Source organism: Dendrobates tinctorius, unplaced genomic scaffold (genome assembly GCF_039654945.1).
Source record: "Dendrobates tinctorius isolate UK_male_01 unplaced genomic scaffold, ASM3965494v1 ptg000022l, whole genome shotgun sequence".
Taxonomy (NCBI): domain Eukaryota; kingdom Metazoa; phylum Chordata; class Amphibia; order Anura; family Dendrobatidae; genus Dendrobates; species Dendrobates tinctorius.
Genome location: NW_027361690.1, coordinates 21,656,914 through 21,679,146, shown reverse-complemented (window position 1 = coordinate 21,679,146; position 22,233 = coordinate 21,656,914). Strand labels below are relative to the sequence as shown.

General features: G+C 42.0%; 2 protein-coding genes across 3 annotated transcripts in view; one reads left to right on the top strand and one right to left on the bottom strand.

Moving 5' to 3' along the window:
• Positions 1 to 9,097, bottom strand: part of FGF7 (fibroblast growth factor 7) — a 130,332-nt gene extending 121,235 nt beyond the window's left edge. The window contains exons 1-2 of one of the 2 annotated variants that reach the window (XM_073568469.1): positions 8,885 to 9,097; positions 7,740 to 8,316 (exon numbers count right to left, since the gene is read on the bottom strand). In XM_073568469.1, coding sequence (XP_073424570.1) covers positions 7,740 to 8,025 — 286 coding nt within the window. In that variant the 5' untranslated portion in view covers positions 8,026 to 8,316; positions 8,885 to 9,097. The remainder of the gene's footprint in view (positions 1 to 7,739; positions 8,317 to 8,884) is intronic. The other variant, XM_073568470.1, reaches the window with a different exon arrangement.
• Positions 1 to 22,233, top strand: part of FAM227B (family with sequence similarity 227 member B) — a 1,066,637-nt gene that overhangs the window by 426,354 nt on the left and 618,050 nt on the right. The window lies entirely within an intron of this gene.

Genomic DNA, 22,233 nt, shown 5'->3' with positions numbered 1-22,233 from the left:
AATATGATTGCAGTATATTGAGAAGATAAAAACTTTGATGGCAATGTTTCTTTAATTGGCAAAATGGAAGCATTTATAGGTAAATGTTTTAACTTCCTATCAATGATTTAGCTTAAATAATGTGCTATTTATACCTGTGAAGCAAAAAGAAAAGTCAACTACTATTATTATTCTATACTATTCAGGCAGCATATTGATTCGAAAACTACGTGTTTGGATTAAAACAGTCAGTATACATAAAAAGTGACTGAAACTATAGTGTATCTATACTGTCTGTAATTTGTAAATGTATAAAACAAGACAATAACATTCTTCATATATCTTCATGCATCACTATGCACTTCATATTCCTCTATTCTACAATTTTTTATTTGTGTGCCATCCATTGGATATGGTCTCTGATGCTGTCTAGCCCTGCACTGGCTCTGCTTATCTATTACGTTGTTAATGTTTTCATGCATTGTTTGATCATGCGTAGCAGATGCAAAATCTTCATTACAATAAGTCTGGCAAAGATGGCTATGGCATGGTTGAGCTACAATGTTCTCCTGAACAAGTTGGTTATCTGCAGCCGCTAATCTACTCTAGTATAGCCAATTTCAGGTTGGCCACAATGCACTTGCTCCAAAGCAGTTATTTTTATATTTAAGGACATCAGGACTAGTGACTTGCGCAGATGATGGAAGCTTTGCAATGTTTTATTTTAAGGTTTTGTTCAGAAAGGGCTTATTTCAACTCACATATAAGAAAATCCAGGGTAGAAGCTGCTGAGCCATGTTGTAGAATTATGGAATTCATGTGGCGAGTATGGAATAGTATGGAAGGGGGACTTATAATGTTTATTTTCATTAAAAAAATTAGTTTGGGGATGAAAAATGAAGATAGGGAACATTGGCTATAGAAATTATAATATGTCTCCAGTAGTGTTTAGGGTCATCTGCCTACTTAAACAATGTGGATGAAACAACATGGATTTGCTCTTAGAAACTTTATGGACCCAAGCGTGACCCAGAACTACGTGGTAATTTTACAGGGGGGTCATTATGCTACCTGTCCATAATGTCTGCACAGGAGTGGTGACAGATTGAACAGCAAATACTGTTGTAGCCCAAAAGAAGAAATGTTTGGTATACAGATGAATGGGATTTAGCCCCAGTAATGCTTTGTGGAAATTAGTCATTAAGGGTATATGCACACAACATCTTTTTCAAGTCGATTCCACCTGCAATATGCCCGAAAAAAAGGCTACAAAAGTGCTGCAAGCAAATGAACATAATACACAGTAATGTCATATCGACACTGCTTTTCTCATGTTCCATCACATGTCACTTCTGTAAACCGTGCCAGCGTTCAGAAACCTTTAAGTAGTTAAAAGAAGTAACATGCTCATTCTTTAGGAGGCTTTGTTTGGAAGCAACCCGCTTTATATTCTTGAATGTTTAGAGCTATGATGCCGGTAGCAGAGCCACCAAAAAAAACGACTGAAAAGACACCGGTGAAGACACTTCAGGAAAATGTCCACGGCATTTCCCTGAGACATTTTCTCCTTGGAAAACTTGGCGATTTCACAGATGTATTAAAGATGCTGTGTACACATAGCCTTACTGTGTTGAGATGGAAGAAAGAATAAAATAGGAGGTAAACATTTCCATTTTTAAACTGTTAACTTCTAATACATGAATTATTGTATTTTATATTATATATCTAGGCTTTATATCCAGAGAAGTTAAGGTAGTTCACAGAAATACAAATAAAGTTCTTTGAAATGTGTGAAACAGTTTCTGGATGGCCATTTATTGTATATTGTGAGCATCATATCCTTTACAAAGTTTTTGTTCTTTTTTTAAAGCGTACTACTGGCCCTAATTGTTCTAGCTCTCTCTTGAAATTTGAAATAAACATGCCTACATAAAGAATATGTTCTTTTTTTAATAGAATATTTGAGGCCAATATAAAGAGGAATAATGAGCACAAAAGTTTATTTCGTCTTCATAAACTAGTATGTTTTAAAAAGAAAAATGGTAATGATTTCTGTTCCTCTTTTGATGCTAAAGTACCATATTTAAAGAGAAAAAGGTGACCATTTTCCCACTGTACAGTTATTTTAGCTCTCCTGTTGTTAAAATATAAAGTTCCTTTTGTCACCCTGGACTACCTGAAGGCATTGTAAAATGGTAGAATTAGAAATTAATTACAAGGAGATTCTGTCTCGAGCTTCTAATTAGGTTACCAATTATGCATTTTCAAGGATTAAAGGATGTCATTGCCTAAGGCTTGTTGCCTTCAGATATAGAAAAACGCATCAATAAGGTTAATCGTCTTGATTGGTAATAAATAAACCCAGTATATATAAGGACATGATACCCTACTGATATAACATTAATCTCTAACTAAAATTCATCAATTCATCATGCGTATTCAGTAACAACAACAAAGCCAAAACTGTAGTATGGTTGATTATGCATAATGCTGCAAAAACATTACAGTTTAAGGATTTTTATTTTACAAATAAGACGGCCCTTTTAAAAAATCCCGAGGTGATCGACTAATCATTCCAGGTCCTATTAATGTCACCCCTGAAAAACAGCTAATTTTGAGAAGTGAAACTGACCGGCCAGATTGCTGTATGAAAAATGTAGCATAGCATGGCTATCTATCAAATACAAGGGTGGCTCAAGTGCTCCTCCAAACTAATAGGGGATTCTCAAGTTGCACTCTTTGATGTCTGGTTGACCTACTTGGACAGCATGACCATTACCATTTAAAAAAAGACCAACCATAATTTTTAGTACACCATATACAGTATATGAAGAATTTTACATTTAGCTTAGAAATCTTTAAGGCTTTTCTGATAAGATTTTTTATAACTGAGGATTCCAAAAGGGGATTACCATACTCCTTATACAATAGATGAATGAACTAGCTATGGTGGATGTAGTTTAATATAAGCCATATGGTATAACACATCTTTTTTTTACTAAATGGGATGTAAGAACTGACTATTTGTAGTTCTGCCATTTTCTCAGCATAGACTTAGGCATGTACTGTATGTATGAATGTACCTATATATGAACAGAATACAAAAAAAATAACTTTTAAGTAATTTTTGTTTAAAATGATAATTAAATAGGGCCCATCCATCAATTTGCAAGAAACTTGTATTCTAAAAAAAATGTTATTTATGTTATTAAGGAATATCCAATCTAATTGATTGCATTTTGACATGAGAAGTTTCTTGTCAAATTGATCAGCAACCGCAGCACTCCAATAAGGCCTTATCCAGACATCAGTATTTTTAGCAAGTATTTCCTAAGTATTTATAAGCCAAAACACAAAACAGATGTCACTTTCTATGTGTAGGTTCCATTCCTGATTTTGAATACAAATATAAATGCAAAATATTGACCAAACACTGACACTCAAAACAGACCTACGATTTGTAAACTATTTTGAGCTATTAACAAGTGCTTGTTGTATAGGTGTCTGAAAGTATTAAAGGGAATGTATCATCAGAACATCACCTACAGTTTAAACTAGGTTTTTATGTTGGATGTATTAAAAAAGTGATATTTTTTATTTATTTGTATCACACTCTCTATTGATAAAAGAACAAAAAATCTTATAATTTTATCTCTGGCAACTAGGGCTATTCTAGACCCATACAACCTGTTCTTTCAGGAAATTCACATATGCATTAGTAGCAATAGACTGATTCAAGCTTTACTGTGCATTGAAGCATCTAATGAGCATGTACAAATGTCATTGTGAAGGGTTTTGTTGTGACATCACCTATTGTGAATTGTGGGTCCTCTGTTATCAGCTGTGTATAGATGTGTTACCTGTCATTGTAATCCTGACTGTGATGATAATGAGACTTCTGAAAACTGTTCCTGAAAGAACCGAAAGTTTGAGTCTGAAATAGCCCTAGTGGTTAGTGTGAAAATTTCAAGATTTCTATCTTTTTTAGATGTGATAGGGAAAAAAGGAAAATATCTACATTTAACACAAAATCCTCACTTAGTAGTTGGTCATTTTCTGATTATACATTTCCTTTCGATTGATATTATGCATTTGTGGCACATAGTAAAGTGAAAATTAATACTAGAATTCTGCATGGGTATAGGGTCGGAGAAATACTCCATCAGTAGTGAGGAAGGATATTGCCTTGCAAACAGTATTTCGGTTTGACTGCCAAAAAAAGAAAATTCCAGTGGATTGTGTGGCATTAATAGTGCTGTAACCTTTGCATCACAGTAGCAGCAATGTGTTTTGCCAACATAGAATCTACCTTGATTATGTTTTCCATTCCGCACACCCTGGAGAGGCTCCACATAACAGCAGGACTGGTGTAGGGAACCTCCTTCTATGACATCCTAAGGGCCCCGTCACACATAGTGATCTCGCTAGCGAGATCGCTGCTGAGTCACAAGTTTTGTGATGTAACAGCGATCTCACCAGCGAGATCGCTGTGTGTGACAGCGATCAGTGACCGCCCCCCCTGCCGGTATCGCTGATCGCTGTTAGAAAGCCTTGGACTTTTTTTGGTCGCTGGTCTCCCGCTGGCCAGCATGCATCGCTGTGTGTGACAGCGATCAGTGACCGCCCCCCCTGCCGGTATCGCTGATCGCTGTTAGAAAGCCTTGGACTTTTTTTGGTCGCTGGTCTCCCGCTGGCCAGCATGCATCGCTGTGTGTGACAGGCGGGAGACCAGCGATCAGCTGGTAACTAAGGTAAATGCAGGGTTTCTAAGCACGGCGCTGTGCTTAGAAACCCTCTGTGTACCTTAGATACCAGCGCGCTGATGCAGGGAGCTGGTAACTAAGGTACACATCGGGTTTCTAAGTGACGCACATCCCTTAGAAACCCGATGTGTACCTTAGTTACCAGCTCCCTGCATCAGCGCACTGGTAACTAAAGTACACAGCGACGCCGGTCCTGATCGCTGGTGAAGCTGTCTGTTTGACAGCTCACCAGTGATCATGTAGCGATTCACCAGCGATCCTGACACGTTGATATCGTTGTCGGGATCGCTGGTGAGTCGTTATGTGTGACAGGGCCCTAAGGCATTCATCACCCTAATCCTAATTAGTTTTCCCAATTGAAGAACTCCCTAATGCAAAATCATAAGAGGCTTGGAAAATTGTAAAATCTTCTTATTAAAGGGGTTTTACATTACTATGAATCTATGCAACAATGGAGAGCAGAAGAAGGGCTCATACTTTAGTATAACTTTTAACAGAGTAAAATATACTCTGTTAAAGTTTTTAATGGAGAGCAACTACAGGCTAAATGTTATAGCAGCTTTGGGCTTAAGTGGCTGCAAAGAAAGGCCTACTGTATCTATAAAGAACTCCCAAGAACAAGCGTACTAATGCTGCGCCAACAGATCCCTGCTCCTAATTCTTCAGTACCAGCTTTTACCAGCAAAATTTCACTGAAACACACACACAGATATATATATATATATATATATAAACCTTCGGGACCGCTTAGTCATCACTATGAAAACAATAGTTTCCATTTAAGAAAAAAAGGGAGACAGCAGATTACGTGCCTACTGCTGACATCTAGTGATGGGCGAGTAGCATCGTTGCTCGGATCTCCCCAAGCATGCTCGGGTGATCGCCGAGTATTTTGGCGTGATCGGAGATTTCGTTTTTCTCATCTCAACTGCATGATTTGCGACTTGTAGACAGGCTGAATACATGTGGGAATTCCCTAACAAGCAGGCATTCCTCACATGTATTCAAGCTGTTTAGCAGTCACAAATCATGCAGATGAGACGACGAAATCTAAATCTCCAAGCACGCCAAAATACTCGGAGATCACCCGAGCATGCTCAGGGAGGCCCGAGCAATGAGTATACTCGCTCATCACTACCGACATCTATTCCAACTTGTATAATCCCAATTTACATGCACTGATTGCTTATTTTTTTGCCTATTTCAATTGATTGTTTGGAAATCATTAAACTTTCATTACACAGAACTTGACACCTCCAAGGTTATAGGTTGTCGGCAAGGATCCATACATATGCAAATTCTCATTTCTTGTTCTATTGTATGAAAAAATCATTACATATATGGCCACTATTAGCCATTCGTTGTCATTGTCAAACACATTTAAAACCGTAGAAACTCATCGCTCATTACTTGCTATGGGTAGGTAGGATTCTTTCCATGCGATAGCGTCTTGTTTTACTTGGCTTTCTAGCAGTAAATATACAATAATTCCTCCACCAGACTCCCTCTACTCTAATTAACTTTAAGATGCATTGGTCTCTAGAAGTGAAACAGACTCCTGTTCTCTTTTCTTTTAGATGACACATTGTCACACCCTGTATCCACCTGCCTAGTTGCATTTGATGTGTTACATTGCTTTTAAATACCCAGTTAGTGACTCCACTACTCATTGCCCTACTTACAGTTTAATCCTAAATTATACCCTTAGAATTTTTTTTTACTTGGTTACATTACAAATGTGTCACCCTGTCCTTTTAAGTGGCTTATTCTGTTGTGGTCATTTTGTTGTCTTCCACAGATATATATTATTGCAGATGAGAAAATACACATCTCGTGGCTTTGTTACAGAGAGCAAATATTGCTATTAAATGGTTAGAGACAAACAGAGACAGCACAATTACTCTACCTGCCCTTCCACTCAAAACAGTCAGCAAATTCGACTCGTGTACACTTGCCAATGATCATTACATAAGGGGTCTCGTGTAAACCAAGGTGTTTATATGTGAACTTATATAGTAACCTGTTTACAGATTAGATGAGACACCAAGTTAAGTTCAATCTTTTCATGTAGAGGAAGGCAAAACATCCTTTTTTAAAGCTGTCATTTTATCTGCAATTCATACTCTTTGCGGTAGAGTATTTCATAGTTTGATTACTCTAAGGACCAATCAGACTTGGGAGAATTTCTGCTCATTTGCAGTGTTGATTCTGCACCACAAATCCATGGCAATTTATAACGCAGTAAATAGAGATGTGGTTTTCAAAACCCCATCCCACAGGTACCTGAAGAATTCCAGACAGAAATATGAGTATGCAACTGGAGTTTCACATTTTCATACTAAATATCATCCGGTTAATGCTAAAGGTGAAATTCAATTAACAACACAATCCACAACAAATGTGAATTTTCCTATAGATTTGCCATAGACTTAATTGTGAAGAATGGTTTTCCTTATTGATGCTTAGGCACAGTCAGATATATGGTATATTTTTATTCTATTCACATGGGATAGGAAAGCATTATGTTCTCTTGTAGACTTTTAATAGGTCACCTGCTGAATCTACACACTATCACATGGCAAGAAATACATCTTGAAAGCTGTCTGGACTGTTTTCATATTCTTATCCATATGCATGTTAAACAATGCCTAATATTACCATTATTTTCCAGAACTTTTGGCTAACTCATCATGATAATTAATTTAGATATTACTTAAGCCACTTTTTTATCATGTTTACTTGCATTAGCCAGTTATTGAAAAGGACCAGCAAATATTTTTGGAATCTCTCTGCATTTTTTGGACCTAAACTCTAAATTAATACCAAATGCCTGTCTAGGAGAGTAAATCGCAAGTCTGATTTATATTGGATTATGTGTGTGAACTTGAGCAAGTTATGACCATCATGTTATCATCATCTTATTGCTTCATTAAACCTTAAATCAGTCGCAGATTCCCAGTATTAGAACTAGTAAGGATGTAAGTGATGGGTACTTACTGTAGCTGTTGTTTGGGTCTTGTGTACCCTTCACATTACCACGCTTATCAATCCACAGATACCACTGCGTTCGACAAAAAAGTTTCCTTATTCTTACATCACTCCCTTTCATAAATTCATAACTTCTGGTATGCCGTTCAAGGCTGGAACAGTTCACATTTGCAGCCGTTTGCTCTGTAGTCATGTCATTGCAGGCTAGTGAGAGCGTGCCCATTAGAAAGATAGTGTAAAGGTAGGGTATGTAGAGCAAAGTTGGCAGGATCCAAGTTAGTATCCATTTGCGCATTATAGTGCAGTGATCTGGGTGTTCATGAACATCATAATGAAACTTAAATCTCAGGTTGTTCTGTGTTTCTAGGTCCAAGACCTTGGTTGTACACTTTACTATTAGATTAGATGAAACAACTCAGTATAACTCCAGGCTTGTACTGCTGGCTTGTGTCTTTGCCATAAACCGTGGACTTCACAAAACTGATCTTTCTCCCCCGGTATCTTCAGAAGTTCAGAATGGGATGACCTTGGCAGCAATCATTTTTAAGACCACTCGGACATACTGTTGAATGCAAATGTAACAGAACTGTAAAGACACGATAAAGTTTATAGCAATTATTTCCACCCTACTAATTGATTCTGTTAAAATGCATTTCCATTAATAATTGATACAGGAAAGATATATATCTTTGTACCGTGTTAGCATTCATTAATAATTGGTAACTTCTCAAAAAAACCAAAAAACTTTTTTTGCTATTAGAGTGTAAAAATATGGCAGAAAAGGGATGAAAAACAGACAAAAAGTGCAAAGCGTTACAAAAAAAGCAATATTAGCATATGCGTCATGCGTCCTAACTTACCGGTCTTTAGTGCTAACACGATTGTGCTCATGCAGAGAATTGCTGTATTACTCAGCATAGTGGAAATCTGGGAACTCTCTTCCACATGCCTTATGGACAGCAGCATGTGAGCTGAGCTGTCAAGAATGGTCTCCTCGCTATATACTACTTACATAGCTAGTCACTTAAAAGTACATTTCTTTCTGTTACCTAAACCATTGCGTCTTCCCACTAAAGGTAGTTAAAAGTGCAGTAAAATAAGAGCTGTGAAAGTTTCGAAGACTCGTGATTCCTTGACTAGCAGAGATAACTTACTTGTTCTCCATGATAACAGCTGGATATATGTGTATTCCATTTCTGCTGCCTGCTCTCTGCAGCATGAGTATGTAGCGACAAGATTTCTCAACCCAGAAAGAACTGTACTACAATCCTAATTGTTTCCATAAATCAACGCGCAAGAGGGGTTTTCTCTGTGTGTCTGTGTTAAGCCTGTTGTTGTTCAATGCTTTTCGATAAATACCTTTCGGTGACCTCACTGAAGCAATTAAATCTAACCACTCAGCAGCTGAAAGAAGAGGGAGAAAAAAAAAAGTTGTGCGAATCTCAGTCATCATGAGAGGGAGCTATGAGCATGTTTTATGCTTTTAACTGTGTGAACTGAGCAGCAAGAGCATTCTGGGCAGATACTTTTGCAGAATCCTTGAAAATATCAAGATAAATACCATTAAGGAATGAAAAAAAAACCTGCTAATTTCAGACCCTGAAACGAAGCCTGTTATGAGATGGAATATTTTCCTACAGCATAGAACATGACTCACGTTGTATACAACTGCGCTTCGCATTATAGACAGTTATGTAGCGGTAACATGAATTAAGATACCCGCTGAAATATTTCTGACAGTATATATATATATATGAAAAGGAAATATGAAATACTGCAAGCACCTTCGTTCAGAACTTCTATAAATAAATATACTTTTCTGTGGAGAGATCTTTGAGGCTGCACTTTGTATGTGTTACGGACAGTATAAAGTATCATTGTCTATATTTAAAGTCTGTGCATGGAGTGTGGAATTATAATTAGAGTAGACTGAAGAGTTTCAGAGATTAAGAACATTCCCAGGGTAAACCTGGTTCAGATCACAGTATCAGTTTTTCCTGTGATCTTGTTTGCTGTTGCATGATATACATAAACTGAGATTGTACATTACATAAGGACCAGGCTTTCAAATATACAACACAATATGCACAATATCTTATTTTATTGCTTATGCTAGTGTGGCCTTGCAGGTTGCCATAGTTTTGGCAATTTTAGTTGTTTTATTTTGTTTTGTCCTCATGAAATTTAAATGATGTTTTAATTTAAGTAAAATTATAGAAAAGACTGATCGTGGACAGGTCTGTTCCATCATACTTGATTTTTGTGAAGTGCGAGGCAGATCATACAAGAATGCAACGTTTCAGTTAAGTATAAAATGCTTATTAAATAATTTACAGATATAGAGTGGGTATGGAAAGTATTCAGACCCCTTTAAAGTTTTCACTCTTTGTTTCATTGCAGCCATTTGGTAAATTCAAAAAAGTTATTTTTTTTTCTCTTTAATGTACACTCTGCACCCCATCTTGACTGAGAAAGCCAAAAATGTAGAAATGTTTGCAAATTTATTAAAAAAGAAAAACTGAAATATCACATGGTCACAAGTATTCAGACCCTTTGCTCAGACACTCATATTTAAATCACATGCTGTCCATTTCGTTGTGATCCTCCTTGAGATGGTTCCATTCCTTCATTGGAGTCCAGCTGTGTTTAATTAAACTGATAGGACTTGATTTGTAAAGGCACACACCTGTCTATATAAGACCTCACAGCTCACAGTGCATGTCAGACCAAACAAGAATAATTAGGTCAAACGAACTGGCCAAGGAGCTCAGAGACATAATTATGGCAAGGCACAGATCTGGCCAAGGTTACAAAAGAATTTCTGCAGTACTCAAGGTTCCTAAGAGCACAGTGGCCTCCATAATCCTTAAATGGAAGAAGTTAGGGACCACCAGAAGTCTTCCAAGACCTGGCCATCCAACCAAACTAAGCAATTTTGGCAGAAGTGTCTTGGTTAGAGAGGTAAAGAAGAACCCCAAGATCGCTGTGGCTGAGCTCCACAGATGCAGTAGGGAGATGGGAGAAAGTTCCACAAAGTCAACTGTCACTGCAACCCTTCACCAGTCGGGCCTTTATGGCAGAGTAGCCCTATGGAAGCCTCTCCTCAGTGCCAGACATATGAAAGCCCTCATAGAGTTTGCTAAAAATCACATGAAGGACTCCCAGATTATGAGAAATAAGATTCTCTGGTCTGATAAGATGAAGGTAGAACTTTTTATTGATAATTCTAAGCAGTATGTGTGGAGAAAAACAGGCACTGCTCATCACCTGCCCAATACAATCCCAACAGTGAAACATGATGGTGGCAGCATCATGCTATGGGGGTGTTTTTCAGCTGCAGGGACAGGATGACTGGTTGCAATTGAAGGAAACATGAATGCAGCAAAGAACAAAGATATCCTGGATGAAAACCTCTTCCAGAGTGCTCTGGACCCCAGACTTCACTGAAGGTTCATCTTCCAAAAAGACAATGACCCTAAGCACACTGCTAAAATTACCAAGGAGTGGCTTCAGAACAACTCTGTGACCCTTCTTGATTGGCCCAGCCAGAGCCCTGACCTAAACCCAATTGAGCATCTCTGGAGACATCTAACCTGATGGAACTAGAGAGGATCTGCAAGGAAGAATGGCAGAAGATCCCCAAATCCAGGTGTGAAAAACTTGTTGCATCATTCCCAAGAAGACTCATAGCTGTACTAGCTCAAATGGGTGATTCTACTCAATACTGAGCAAAGGGTCTGAATACTTAAGACCATGTGATATTTCAGTTTTTTTCTTTTTTAATAAATTTTCAAAAATTTCTACATTTCTGTTTTTTTTCAGTCAAGATGGGGTGCAGAATATACATTAATGAGAAAAAAGATGAACTTTTTTGAATTTACTAAATGGCTGAAATGAAACAAAGAAAGAAAAAATGTAAAGGAGTCTGAATACTTTTGTAGTGACTCGGTCCAGACTGGGTATGTCCCTTTAAGTAACCCTGGACTGTGAGTAGCTTTTGTACACTTCAACTCACCCCTAAGTTATCCTTTTTCTGTTATATGGTTTAAATGAATCCATTACGCACTAATCTCATATATTCATGATTTATATATTAATCTCACAATGTGAAGTCTGACACAAGAATTGAGAGTTATCCTATTGGTCGGTGACCCAGTGACCAAGGCTCAATGGGAGGAGCTACCTCCAATCCCTGTGGAGACAAGACAGAGTTCTGGAAAGTTCCCTGAGGAGTCTGGTACAAGATGTGACCCAGAGCAGACCTCATGTGAGGGGTCTCCCGACCCCCCTCCAGGCTCCAAGCCTGGAGGTTCATCCTTCTCTTCATCTCAAGACTTACAGCCAGGCCTAATGCCTTGGATCTTCCCCTGACTTCTACAGCCAAGATGGCTGAAGACTTTTAACCTTTATTTTAACCCTGGATCACTGCTGTCCGGTTTAAGGTGTGTTTCTACAGCTTTAGGTCACACTAAATGTAAACAGAAGAACCTATTGCTCTGCGTGTTGAGGAAATTGAGGGTCATCCGCCTCACCGCAAATTATCAATTATTTACTTCAAGTATATTTCTGCATGTACCGTGACCAGCTGAGGAAATGAATACGGGATTTCAGGTCTGTAAATATTGCCATATATTCCCTCTTCTGCCTTTATGCCACCAAGAGACTTTGAACTCTTTTGTAATTACCTGCAAGTACTGCTCCTAACTAATACAGGTTCTTAAAGCTCCAGGACCTCAAAGCTTGTGTCAGAATCCAATCCTGAACTGTATTGGCCGTGGATTCCCCACGTGAACTGTTACCATAACTCCATGTTATTTCTCCCCGTTCTGCTGAAGTAATGCAGCTGTTATCCCCGAGACCTGTTGTCTGTGGTTATTCTATCGGTTGTGGACACTGCGTGGGGGTGGATAACAGTGAACGGAATGGCCCCATACCAGGGCTGTTGCAAAAAAAATGGTGTCACGAACAGGATATATTTCTCTGTGCCTTTCTACTATTGTGGCACTACTAGGCTCAGAAGTGCTTATTAACCCGTATCTTGCCAGTGTGTTCTAAAGACTGTTTCCTGGTATATGCTACTGCTGCTGCCTGTGGAGCAAAGAGAAGTGCAGATTCTCATCCACAGCAGTGCTTTATTTAAGAGGGGGAGCCTTTCATCCTAAAATACTGTAAAATTATATGTTGAACTGTATTCTGAAATATTACAAAGATGGCCCCCATTGTCTGAGGGATCCATGAGTTCAGCTAATCATATGCTGAGTCATCCCATTGTGGGTGGAGCCTCAGAAATGGCTCCAAAATTGGCCCCTCCCACTTGCATAGACTCTTCTTAGGCCTTCTGTCACTCCTGCCAGGAGGTGCTGCCTTTCCTCAGTGAAGAGTTGTAAGTCTGCCCCCAGTAGGCAGGACTGCTGCAGAGAGGTCAGTGCAGTGAAGAAAATAAGTGTCTTTGGATTTTATCTCAGAATATGTCTGTAGAGAACAGACAGTGAACAGAAGGTTAACATCATCCTCACAGAATTCACTATGGGCCCTAAATCAACCTCTATTGTTTCTACTGACCAGAGGACATCTTCCAATTTGCTTGCATAAACTATGGATGATAAGCCTGAAGCTACTGTAATTTTATCTGCCCACATGCCTCCACCTGCAGAGCTGCACACTGTTAGAACTGAATACAAGGAGTTTGTGCTGCCCTCTCAGCAGGTGGGGATGCCAAATCCTCCAGCCAGGCACATGATAACCCGAATCCAGGACAAAGAGACTGTACAGAAAGTCGCAGCCCTGCGACCAGTGGCAGGTGAAACGTCCAGCACCCACTCATCTACTGAGACCCGAAGCGGTCACAGAGGCTGGCTACACACCTCAGCATCCGGCCATGTTATTTAAGTGCCTTTTTCTTCAATAAAAGACTGGACAGTTTATAAAATAACTACTATGGTTTCATATAAATAATCTAGCATAAAGTACAGTTGTGGCCAAAAGTATTGACACCCCTGCAATTCTGTCAGATAATACTCAGTTTCTTCCTGAAAATGATTGCAAACACAAATTCTTTGGTATTATTATCTTCATTTAATTTGTCTTAAATGAAAAAACACAAAAAGAATTGTCCTAAAGCCAAATTGGATATAATTCCACACCAAACATAAAAAACAGGGTGGACAAAAGTATTGGCACTGTTCGAAAAATCATGTGATGCTTCTCTAATTTGTGTAATTAACAGCACCTGTAACTTACCTGTGGCACCTAACAGGTGTTGGCAATAACTAAATCACACTTGCAGCCAGTTGACATGGATTAAAGTTGACTCAACCTCTGTCCTGTGTCCTTGTGTGTACCACATTGGCATGGAGAAAATAAAGAAGACCAAAGAACTGTCTGAAGACTTGAGAAACCAAATTATGAGGAAGCATGAGCAATCTCAAGGCTACAAGTCCATCTCCAAAGACCTGAATGTTCCTGTGTCTACCGTGCGCAGTGTCATCAAGAAGTTTAAAGCCCATGGCACTGTGGCTAACCTCCCTAGATGTGGACGGAAAAGAAAAATTGACAAGAGATTTCAACGCAAGATTGTGCGGATGTTGGATAAAGAACCTCGACTAACATCCAAACAAGTTCAAGCTGCCCTGCAGTCCGAGGATACAACAGTGTCAACCCGTACTATCCGTCGGCGTCTGAATGAAAAGGGACTGTATGGTAGGAGACCCAGGAAGACCCCACTTCTTACCCCGAGACATTAAAAAAGCCAGGCTGGAGTTTGCCAAAACTTACCTGAAAAAGCCTAAAACGTTTTGGAAGAATGTTCTCTGGTCAGATGAGACAAAAGTAGAGCTTTTTGGGCAAAGGCATCAACATAGAGTTTACAGGAGTAAAAAAGAGGCATTCAAAGAAAAGAACACGGTCCCTACAGTCAAACATGGCGGAGGTTCCCTGATGTTTTGGGGTTGCTTTGCTGCCTCTGGCACTGGACTGCTTAACCGTGTGCATGGCATTATGAAGTCTGAAGACTACCAACAAATTTTGCAGCATAATGTAGGGCCCAGTGTGAGAAAGCTGGGTCTCCCTCAGAGGTCATGGGTCTTCCAGCAGGAGAATGACCCAAAACACACTTCAAAAAGCACTAGGAAATGGTTTGAGAGAAAGCACTGGAGACTTCTAAGGTGGCCAGCAATGAGTCCAGACCTGAATCCCATAGAACACCTGTGGAGAGATCTAAACATGGCAGTTTGGAGAAGGCACCCTTCAAATATCAGGGACCTGGAGCAGTTTGCCAAAGAAGAATGGTCTAAAATTCCAGCAGAGCATTGTAAGAAACTCATTGATGGTTACCGGAAGCAGTTGGTCGCAGTTATTTTGGCTGGCCCATTTTTGGAGTTTTGTGTGAAATGATCAATGTTTTGCTTTTTGCTTCATTCTCTTTTGTTTTTTCATTTAAGACAAATTAAATGAAGATAATAATACCAAAGAATTTGTGTTTGCAATCATTTTCAGGAAGAAACTGAGTATTATCTGACAGAATTGGGGGGGGTGTCAATACTTTTAGCCACAACTGTAGGTGTTATTGTGTGTTAGATGATACAGATAAATAGAGAAAACAAAAAGCAAAAAACACAATTGTGCTGAACTAAAAAGTAAAAAATATACTGCAAATAATGCATAAAGGTAATAATAATAATAATAATAATAATAATAATAATAATAAGGGTATTTAGTAAACATAATTTTGATCAAAATAATGTACAAGCCATCCCGCCATGTCACGGCAACCCTTGTGGGACAGTCCCTACTCTAGTATTTAAAACCTTTTCACTTGCCAAGTGACGTGAATGTGAATAAGGATCGAGCGGCTGAACCACTAGTAACAGCTTAGGCCAGACTGGATGGCTTTTCTAGCTCAGAAAGAGGGCGGTCACACCCATATATACACTGAATGCACAATGAAATGAATAAAAAACAAATCTGAACTGAGAAAAGTAAGTTAATGTGTATGCACAATGTAAGTGCATATTAACACATGACCATTAACCAGAGAAAACAAAAAGCAAAAAACACAAATGTGCTGAACTAAAAAGTAAAAAATATACTGAAAACAATGCATAAAGGTAAAAGCCATCCAGTCTGGCCTAAGCTGTTACTAGTGGTTCAGCCGCTCGATCCTTATTCACATTCACGTCACTTGGCAAGTGAAAAGGTTTTAAATACTAGAGTAGGGACTGTCCCACAAGGGTTGCCGTGACGTGGCGGGATGGCTTGTACATTATTTTGATCAAAATTATGCTTACTAAATACCCTTATTATTATTATTATTATTATTACCTTTATGCATTATTTGCAGTATATTTTTTACTTTTTAGTTCAGCACATTTGTGTTTTTTGCTTTTTGTTTTCTCTGGTTAATGGTCATGTGTTAATATGCACTTACATTGTGCATACACATTAACTTACTTTTCTCAGTTCAGATTTGTTTTTGTTTTTTTTTTGATACAGATAAATAGTTTAGGGTATGTATAGAAACTCAATTGTTAATCTATAAAAGCCAAAAGAGTTAATATGACTGCAGACCCAGGCTGAAAAAAAGAAAAACAAAAAAAACAGCCTGATGCACTTTGTACAGAATTCTGTCTGCTTTTCTCTTAAAGGTACATTGCTCATTTAATATAGAATCCACTTTTCTACTAAAAGTATATAAAATGTCTTATGCCATGTGCAGACGATGCAGATATCCATCGGATCTGCAGCGGATTTTACCACGCAGAAACGCTGCATATCCGCATTGTGATGTACAGTAGCATGTTAATCAATAGGAAAAAAAAAGCTGTGCAGACGCTGCAGATTTTTCCGTGCGGTTTTCTTGTGGTTCAAAATATGCAGCATGTCACTTCTTTCGTGCGGTTTTCCACCTGCTCCATTCTCCAAATCCGCAGGGGGAAACTGCACAAAACCGCAAGAAAAATCGCAAAAAAACAGGAAGAAATCCGCAGGAAAAATGAGGTCATTTGACCTGCGGATTTCTTCAATTCTGGGCGGAAAAATCCGCAGGGCAAAAAAGTGCGTGTGCACTTAGCCTTATATAGGCTTGATAAGAAAAAAACAATGAAGAGCTTTAATAAACCCAATCTCCTTTTCGTATTGCTCTGAAGTTCTGGGGTAGATGCTATAAAAGCCACCATTGCCACAAGTGTAGCTGGTTTATATAAATAAGGAACTCCAGAAACCAGTAGCGTAGCTACCGGGGGGGCAGAGGGGGCGGTCACCCTGGGCCCTGCTCTCTGAGGGGGCCCACCGGAGCTACACTAATGTAACTGTATCGGCGTGCACAGCGCGCCCATACTGTACAGTTACATTCTGCGGCAGAGCAGGGAGAATCAATCTCCCTACTCTGCCACCCGGCCGCTATGGGCCCCTGAGAAGGCAGTGGGGGGCCCCGGTGCCAGCAGTGGGCTCACAGCCAGCAATGTCATCCTGAGTTAATCTGTGCGCACAGGACCTGTGATGAGGTCACACGAGGGGCGGAGTCAGGGGGTCACATGATCAGGGACTTCAGTGGCTGGCTGCAAGACTCTGCTGTGCTGGTTGTCATGCATGCATTGGTGCTGGATAAGGTGAAGTTTATGTGTGGGGTCGGGAAGGGTTTACAGCCAGGTGGATGTAGCAGAGCTGTGTGTGTATGAGGTGTACAGAGCGGAGCCGTGTGTGTAGAAGGTGTACGAAGTGGAGATATGCATGTATGAGGTGTACAGAGGAGCAGAGCTGCGTATGTATGGGGTGAGCGTAGCCGTTTGTGTACAAGGTGTACGGAGCGGTGCCGTTTGTGTACAAGGTGTTCGGAGCGGAGCTGTTTGTGTACAAGGTGTACGGAGCGGAAACGTGTGTGTACGGGGTGTACGGAGTGGAGCCGTATGTGTACAAGGTGTATGGAGCGAATGGGGGTGCTGCCTTATACTACAGTCTGCCTATGGGGGGAGTGCTGCCTTATATTACAGGCTGCCTATAGGTGGGTTGGGGGGGTGCTGCCTTACATTACAGTCTGCTTATGGGGGGCTGCAATATACTACTGAGTCTGCCCATGGGGGGGGGCTGCATTATACTGTAGAGTCTGCCTATGGGGGCTGCATTATACTATATTGAGGACTATCTGGTGTATTATACTATATGGAGGCTATCTAGGGGGCCATCATACAATGTGGAGATTATTGAGGGGGCCATCATACAGTGTTGGAGCCATCATTGGGGGATACTAAGGGGTCAGTATGTATACAGTGAGGGGGGCATATTACTGTGTATAGGGGAGCTGTACAGGGGGGGACTCAGGACATTAATAAATGTAAAGTGGGCTCTTATTGTTATAGGGGAACTCAGGTTACAGTGACTGTCAAACGGGGCACACAGAGGGCAATTTTACATTCTAGGAGACAGTATGTGGGCACTGTTTTCTAGGGCAATTGCACCCGGCATTACTATATTATAGAGGGATGCTTTAGAATTTAGAGGTCACACAGAACCACACAGTAGGTGCAGTAATAGGGACACATACAGCTGCAGCAGCTCAGTATTAGGGTATTAGGTGCAGTAATAGGGACACATGGCAGCAGAGGCTCAGTATTGGGGTATCAGGTGCAGTAATAGGGACACACAGCAGCAGCGGCTCAGCATTGGGGTATCAGGTGCAGTAATAGGGACACATACAGCAGCAGCGGCTTAGTATTGGGGTATCAGGTGCAGTAATAGGGACACATATGGCAGCAGCGGCTCAGTATTGGGGTAGCAGCAGGATGAGGACTTTGTGTAGGTTTGGTATAGATGGTGATCGGGCTGGAATATGAGAAGTGAAATATGTCTTTGTTGTATTCTCTGTAGCAGAGTCGTGGCTGGAGAAGTTGTCATGTCGGTCTGGGCCAGATGGAAAAGACGTGAAAAGTGAACGATTCCATCAGAAAGAACGTCAGCTGTAAGACACCAACTGTAACTGTGCAGTAATCACTTGTATGTTTTGCAGGACTGGTATTTACCACTGACCATGTAATATCCATGTTGGTCTTTATATTGGGATTATTTTCAGTAACAGCGCAGTCATCTTCTACATCCACTATTATTGTGCGTCACTGAGTTGTAATCAAAGTTACCTAGTTAGGGGCCCACTCAGAGGTTTTGTCCCCCCTAAAGCAAAACCCTAGCTACGCCTCTGACAGAAACATATTCTTTTTTATGTATATATCTTCTTGTACTTATTTAGTTAGTCAGGTTAGAAACGTTCAAGTCTCCGTACCTGGGTAGTGTCAACCACCTTGTTTGTTATTTGTATTATCTCATCTACCGTCATGGACTAGATATGGTTTTTTCTCTCTTGCTTCTAAAAGTGCCATTCCAGAGCCTTTCATATGGATGATAGTATATTGCGGAAAGAGACATTATTCCACATTGGTACCACCACCGTCATGTTTTACAGCTATTTATTACTTAGCATTGCATGTATTTTACCTTCTTTTCTTAGTTGCCCTCTGTGATGAAAGAGCAGCCGCCATCTTAGATATGGGGCCACATGTCTGAGCTTGGCATCCATTTTGGTCTAAGTTCAGGAATTACAGGCAGCTAACGGCTTCTATACCCCCAGGTGCTGTGTACTTAGTAAATACAAGCAGGATTTAGTGTTCCAATGCTAAATAGCCAGGGCCATTGGTGTGATAATGAGGATAGGCCCAAAACAGAGCTTCAAAGCTCAGGTACGGAGCCATGCCAGCAGGGGGCCGGAAAAAAGCCTAGGGCTTCAATTAGAATGTACCTGCTAGCAGACGCAGGAATATACGTCCTTTGTGTGTCCCAGACGCTTTGGCTCCATCCTAGGAGCATGGATTATTAGCCCACCCTCTGACACAGGGGGAGGAACCTAGCGTGTTTAAGGACTAGCAGCCCCTGGCAGACATTCATTCCTTCACACAGAAGATCCAGATGATGACGATCTAAGAAGAACCTGTGGACAGACCTGCCGAGGGGAGCAGCGGCCCATGCTTTGGGGGTCTGTCTGGCAACTAAGATTCTTGTACCTGTGGACTGCAGAGCTCCCCAGCACCCACATGACCCTACAATCTGGTAAATTGACCTCCAGCTTAATATCTTAAGTCTTGTACCCTTATTGTTATATCTTCTCTCTGACTGCAAATTTACTGTATATTTCTGTAATTATCTAGTGCGCCCTTAAGGCAATTAAACTATAAACTTAATCTTGGGCTGATGCTTTTACTCTGATCACGAATCTTTGAACCCCCAGCGTGTATCAGGACCTCCTCCCCGGCGACCATTTGCTCTAGGTGCAGTTCCCTTACTGACCTGAGAAACAAAGGGGGCGCCAGAGAGCTGTGCCTGTGTAGTTACGTCACGGTGGTGACGTGGGAGGAACAGGTCTGTGTGCGTTCCTCCACACTTGGTGGCAGTGGTGGGATCAGAGTATAGTGTGCGTGGGACCCCTACTCCCAGACACTAGAGACTACCAGCAGTAACTTTCACTGCTGGGACCTTAAGGTCAGCCCAGCACTAGACGGTCAGAGTGCAAATATAATAAGTTGTGTGCGAGGCCAGGGTTGCAGCTGTGTCAGTAACCAGAGGTTCCCAAGATGGCGGAAGGCACCAGGAGTAGGACAAAGGGGGAGGCCAATGCTATGGTCTATGAGGAGGTGGTGGAGGACAATACCAATGAAGGCTAGGGGGAGCTCAGCCAGGGCTCCCCAAGGAGCCAGACCCCTGTCCTCAGTCCCGCAGTGGACTGCCCACCACCTGCCCACCCCAGCCTGTCCACATCGGAGGCCCTTTTCCAAGCGGCTATGGCACAGCTCGAGGCTGGTAACGCCGCCCATGACAGACTCCTAGCGGCAGCAGAGAAAGCAGCAGAGCATGAGCAAGCAGAGGCCGAGAGAGCAGCAGAGCGTGAGCATACTGAACGCCGTGAAGCTGCGGAGCGCCGGCACCGACTGGAGATGGCTCAGCACGGGCTCCCGCTGGATGCTCCAGCCCAACCAGGGACCAAGGCTTCCAAGGTCCGGGCGGAGGACTTCCCCCTGCTTGAAAAGGATGGAGACCTGGATTCCTTTCTGCTGGCCTTTGAAAGAAGCTGCCTCCAACACCATCTGGCCCTGGATCAGTGGGCAAGGTACCTGACCCCCCCGTTTGAGGGGTAAGTCCCTGGAAGTTTTGGGGGACTTACCTGCCGGGGAGGAGCAGGACTACAACAGCATCAAGCGGGCCCTGATCCAGCACTACAACCTCACCCCAGAGTCGTACCACAGGAAGTTCCGGAGCCTGCAGCGGGGCTCAAAGGACACCTGGACCGACCACATGCGGGCACTGCTGAGAGCTGCGGAGCACTGGACCTCGGGTCTAGAGCTCACCACCCGCCAGGAGGTCCAGGAACTGTTTGTCACGGAGCAGTTCTTGTGGAACTGCCCAGAGGACCTCCAGCAGTTCCTCCGTGACCGGAAACCAAAGGGGGCTTCTGCTACAGCCGCCCTGGCAGATGAGTATGCCAACAACAGGGCCTCTGAGCCGAAGAAGCCTGCCAGCAGCACCTGGAGAGGGTTTAAGCCCAGTCCTGCCCTTGTCCCCCCAGCCCCCAGAGTGCAAGGGGTGTACCCCCTGCTGCCCTCTCCAGGACAGGAGCAGAACCCAGACGTTGTCATCATTGCAACCAGCCGGGACACTTTAAGGCTGCGTGTCCCCAGCGCCATAAGGCCCCATCCCTGTCCCAGAAACTGTCCACTGTTTTGTGTGTGGAGGGGGTGGTGGGAGGTCCCTGGACAATTACCAACCCATCACCATCGGCCGCTCAGCGGTCATGGGACTGCGGGACACAGGCGCTGAACGAACCCTGGTACGTCCTGAGGTGGTGTCCCCTCAAGACTTGGTGCCTGGGAAAACCCTTTCCATCTCCGGAATTGGAGGTGTTGAACCGGCGCTGCCCGTCGCCAAGGTGTTTTTGGACTGGGGCGCCGGGAGGGGTATGCGGGAGGTGGGAGTAACGCCAAATATTCCTGCCAATGTGTTGCTTGGGACCGATTTGGGGCGGCTATTGTCTCAGTATGTGGCCACTAAACCCCCAAGTCCGGCTCCCCAAGAATGTCATGACCCTACTGTGACTGCCCATGCTAATGTATTGAATGTGCCTCCAACAATGGAGGTGGGAGTAATGCCAAATTTTCCTGCCAATGTGTTGCTTGGGACCGATTTGGGGCGGCTAGTGACTCAGTGGGTGACCACTGAACCCCAAAGTCCGGCTCCCCAAGAATGTCATGACTCTACTGTGAATGCTAATGTTAATGTGTTGAATGTGCCTCCAACAGTGGAGGAGGGAGTGAAACCTGATGGTAAGCCATGCACTGACACTACACACACAGGGCTCACAGTGAGGACAGGTGAGAAGCCTGCAGGGGAGAGCTCAGAGGTGGAGGGAGGGGCTGCTATGGGCTGTGTAGAGCCCCTAAGTGAATCCAGCCTGCTGAGTCGAGGGCCTCTG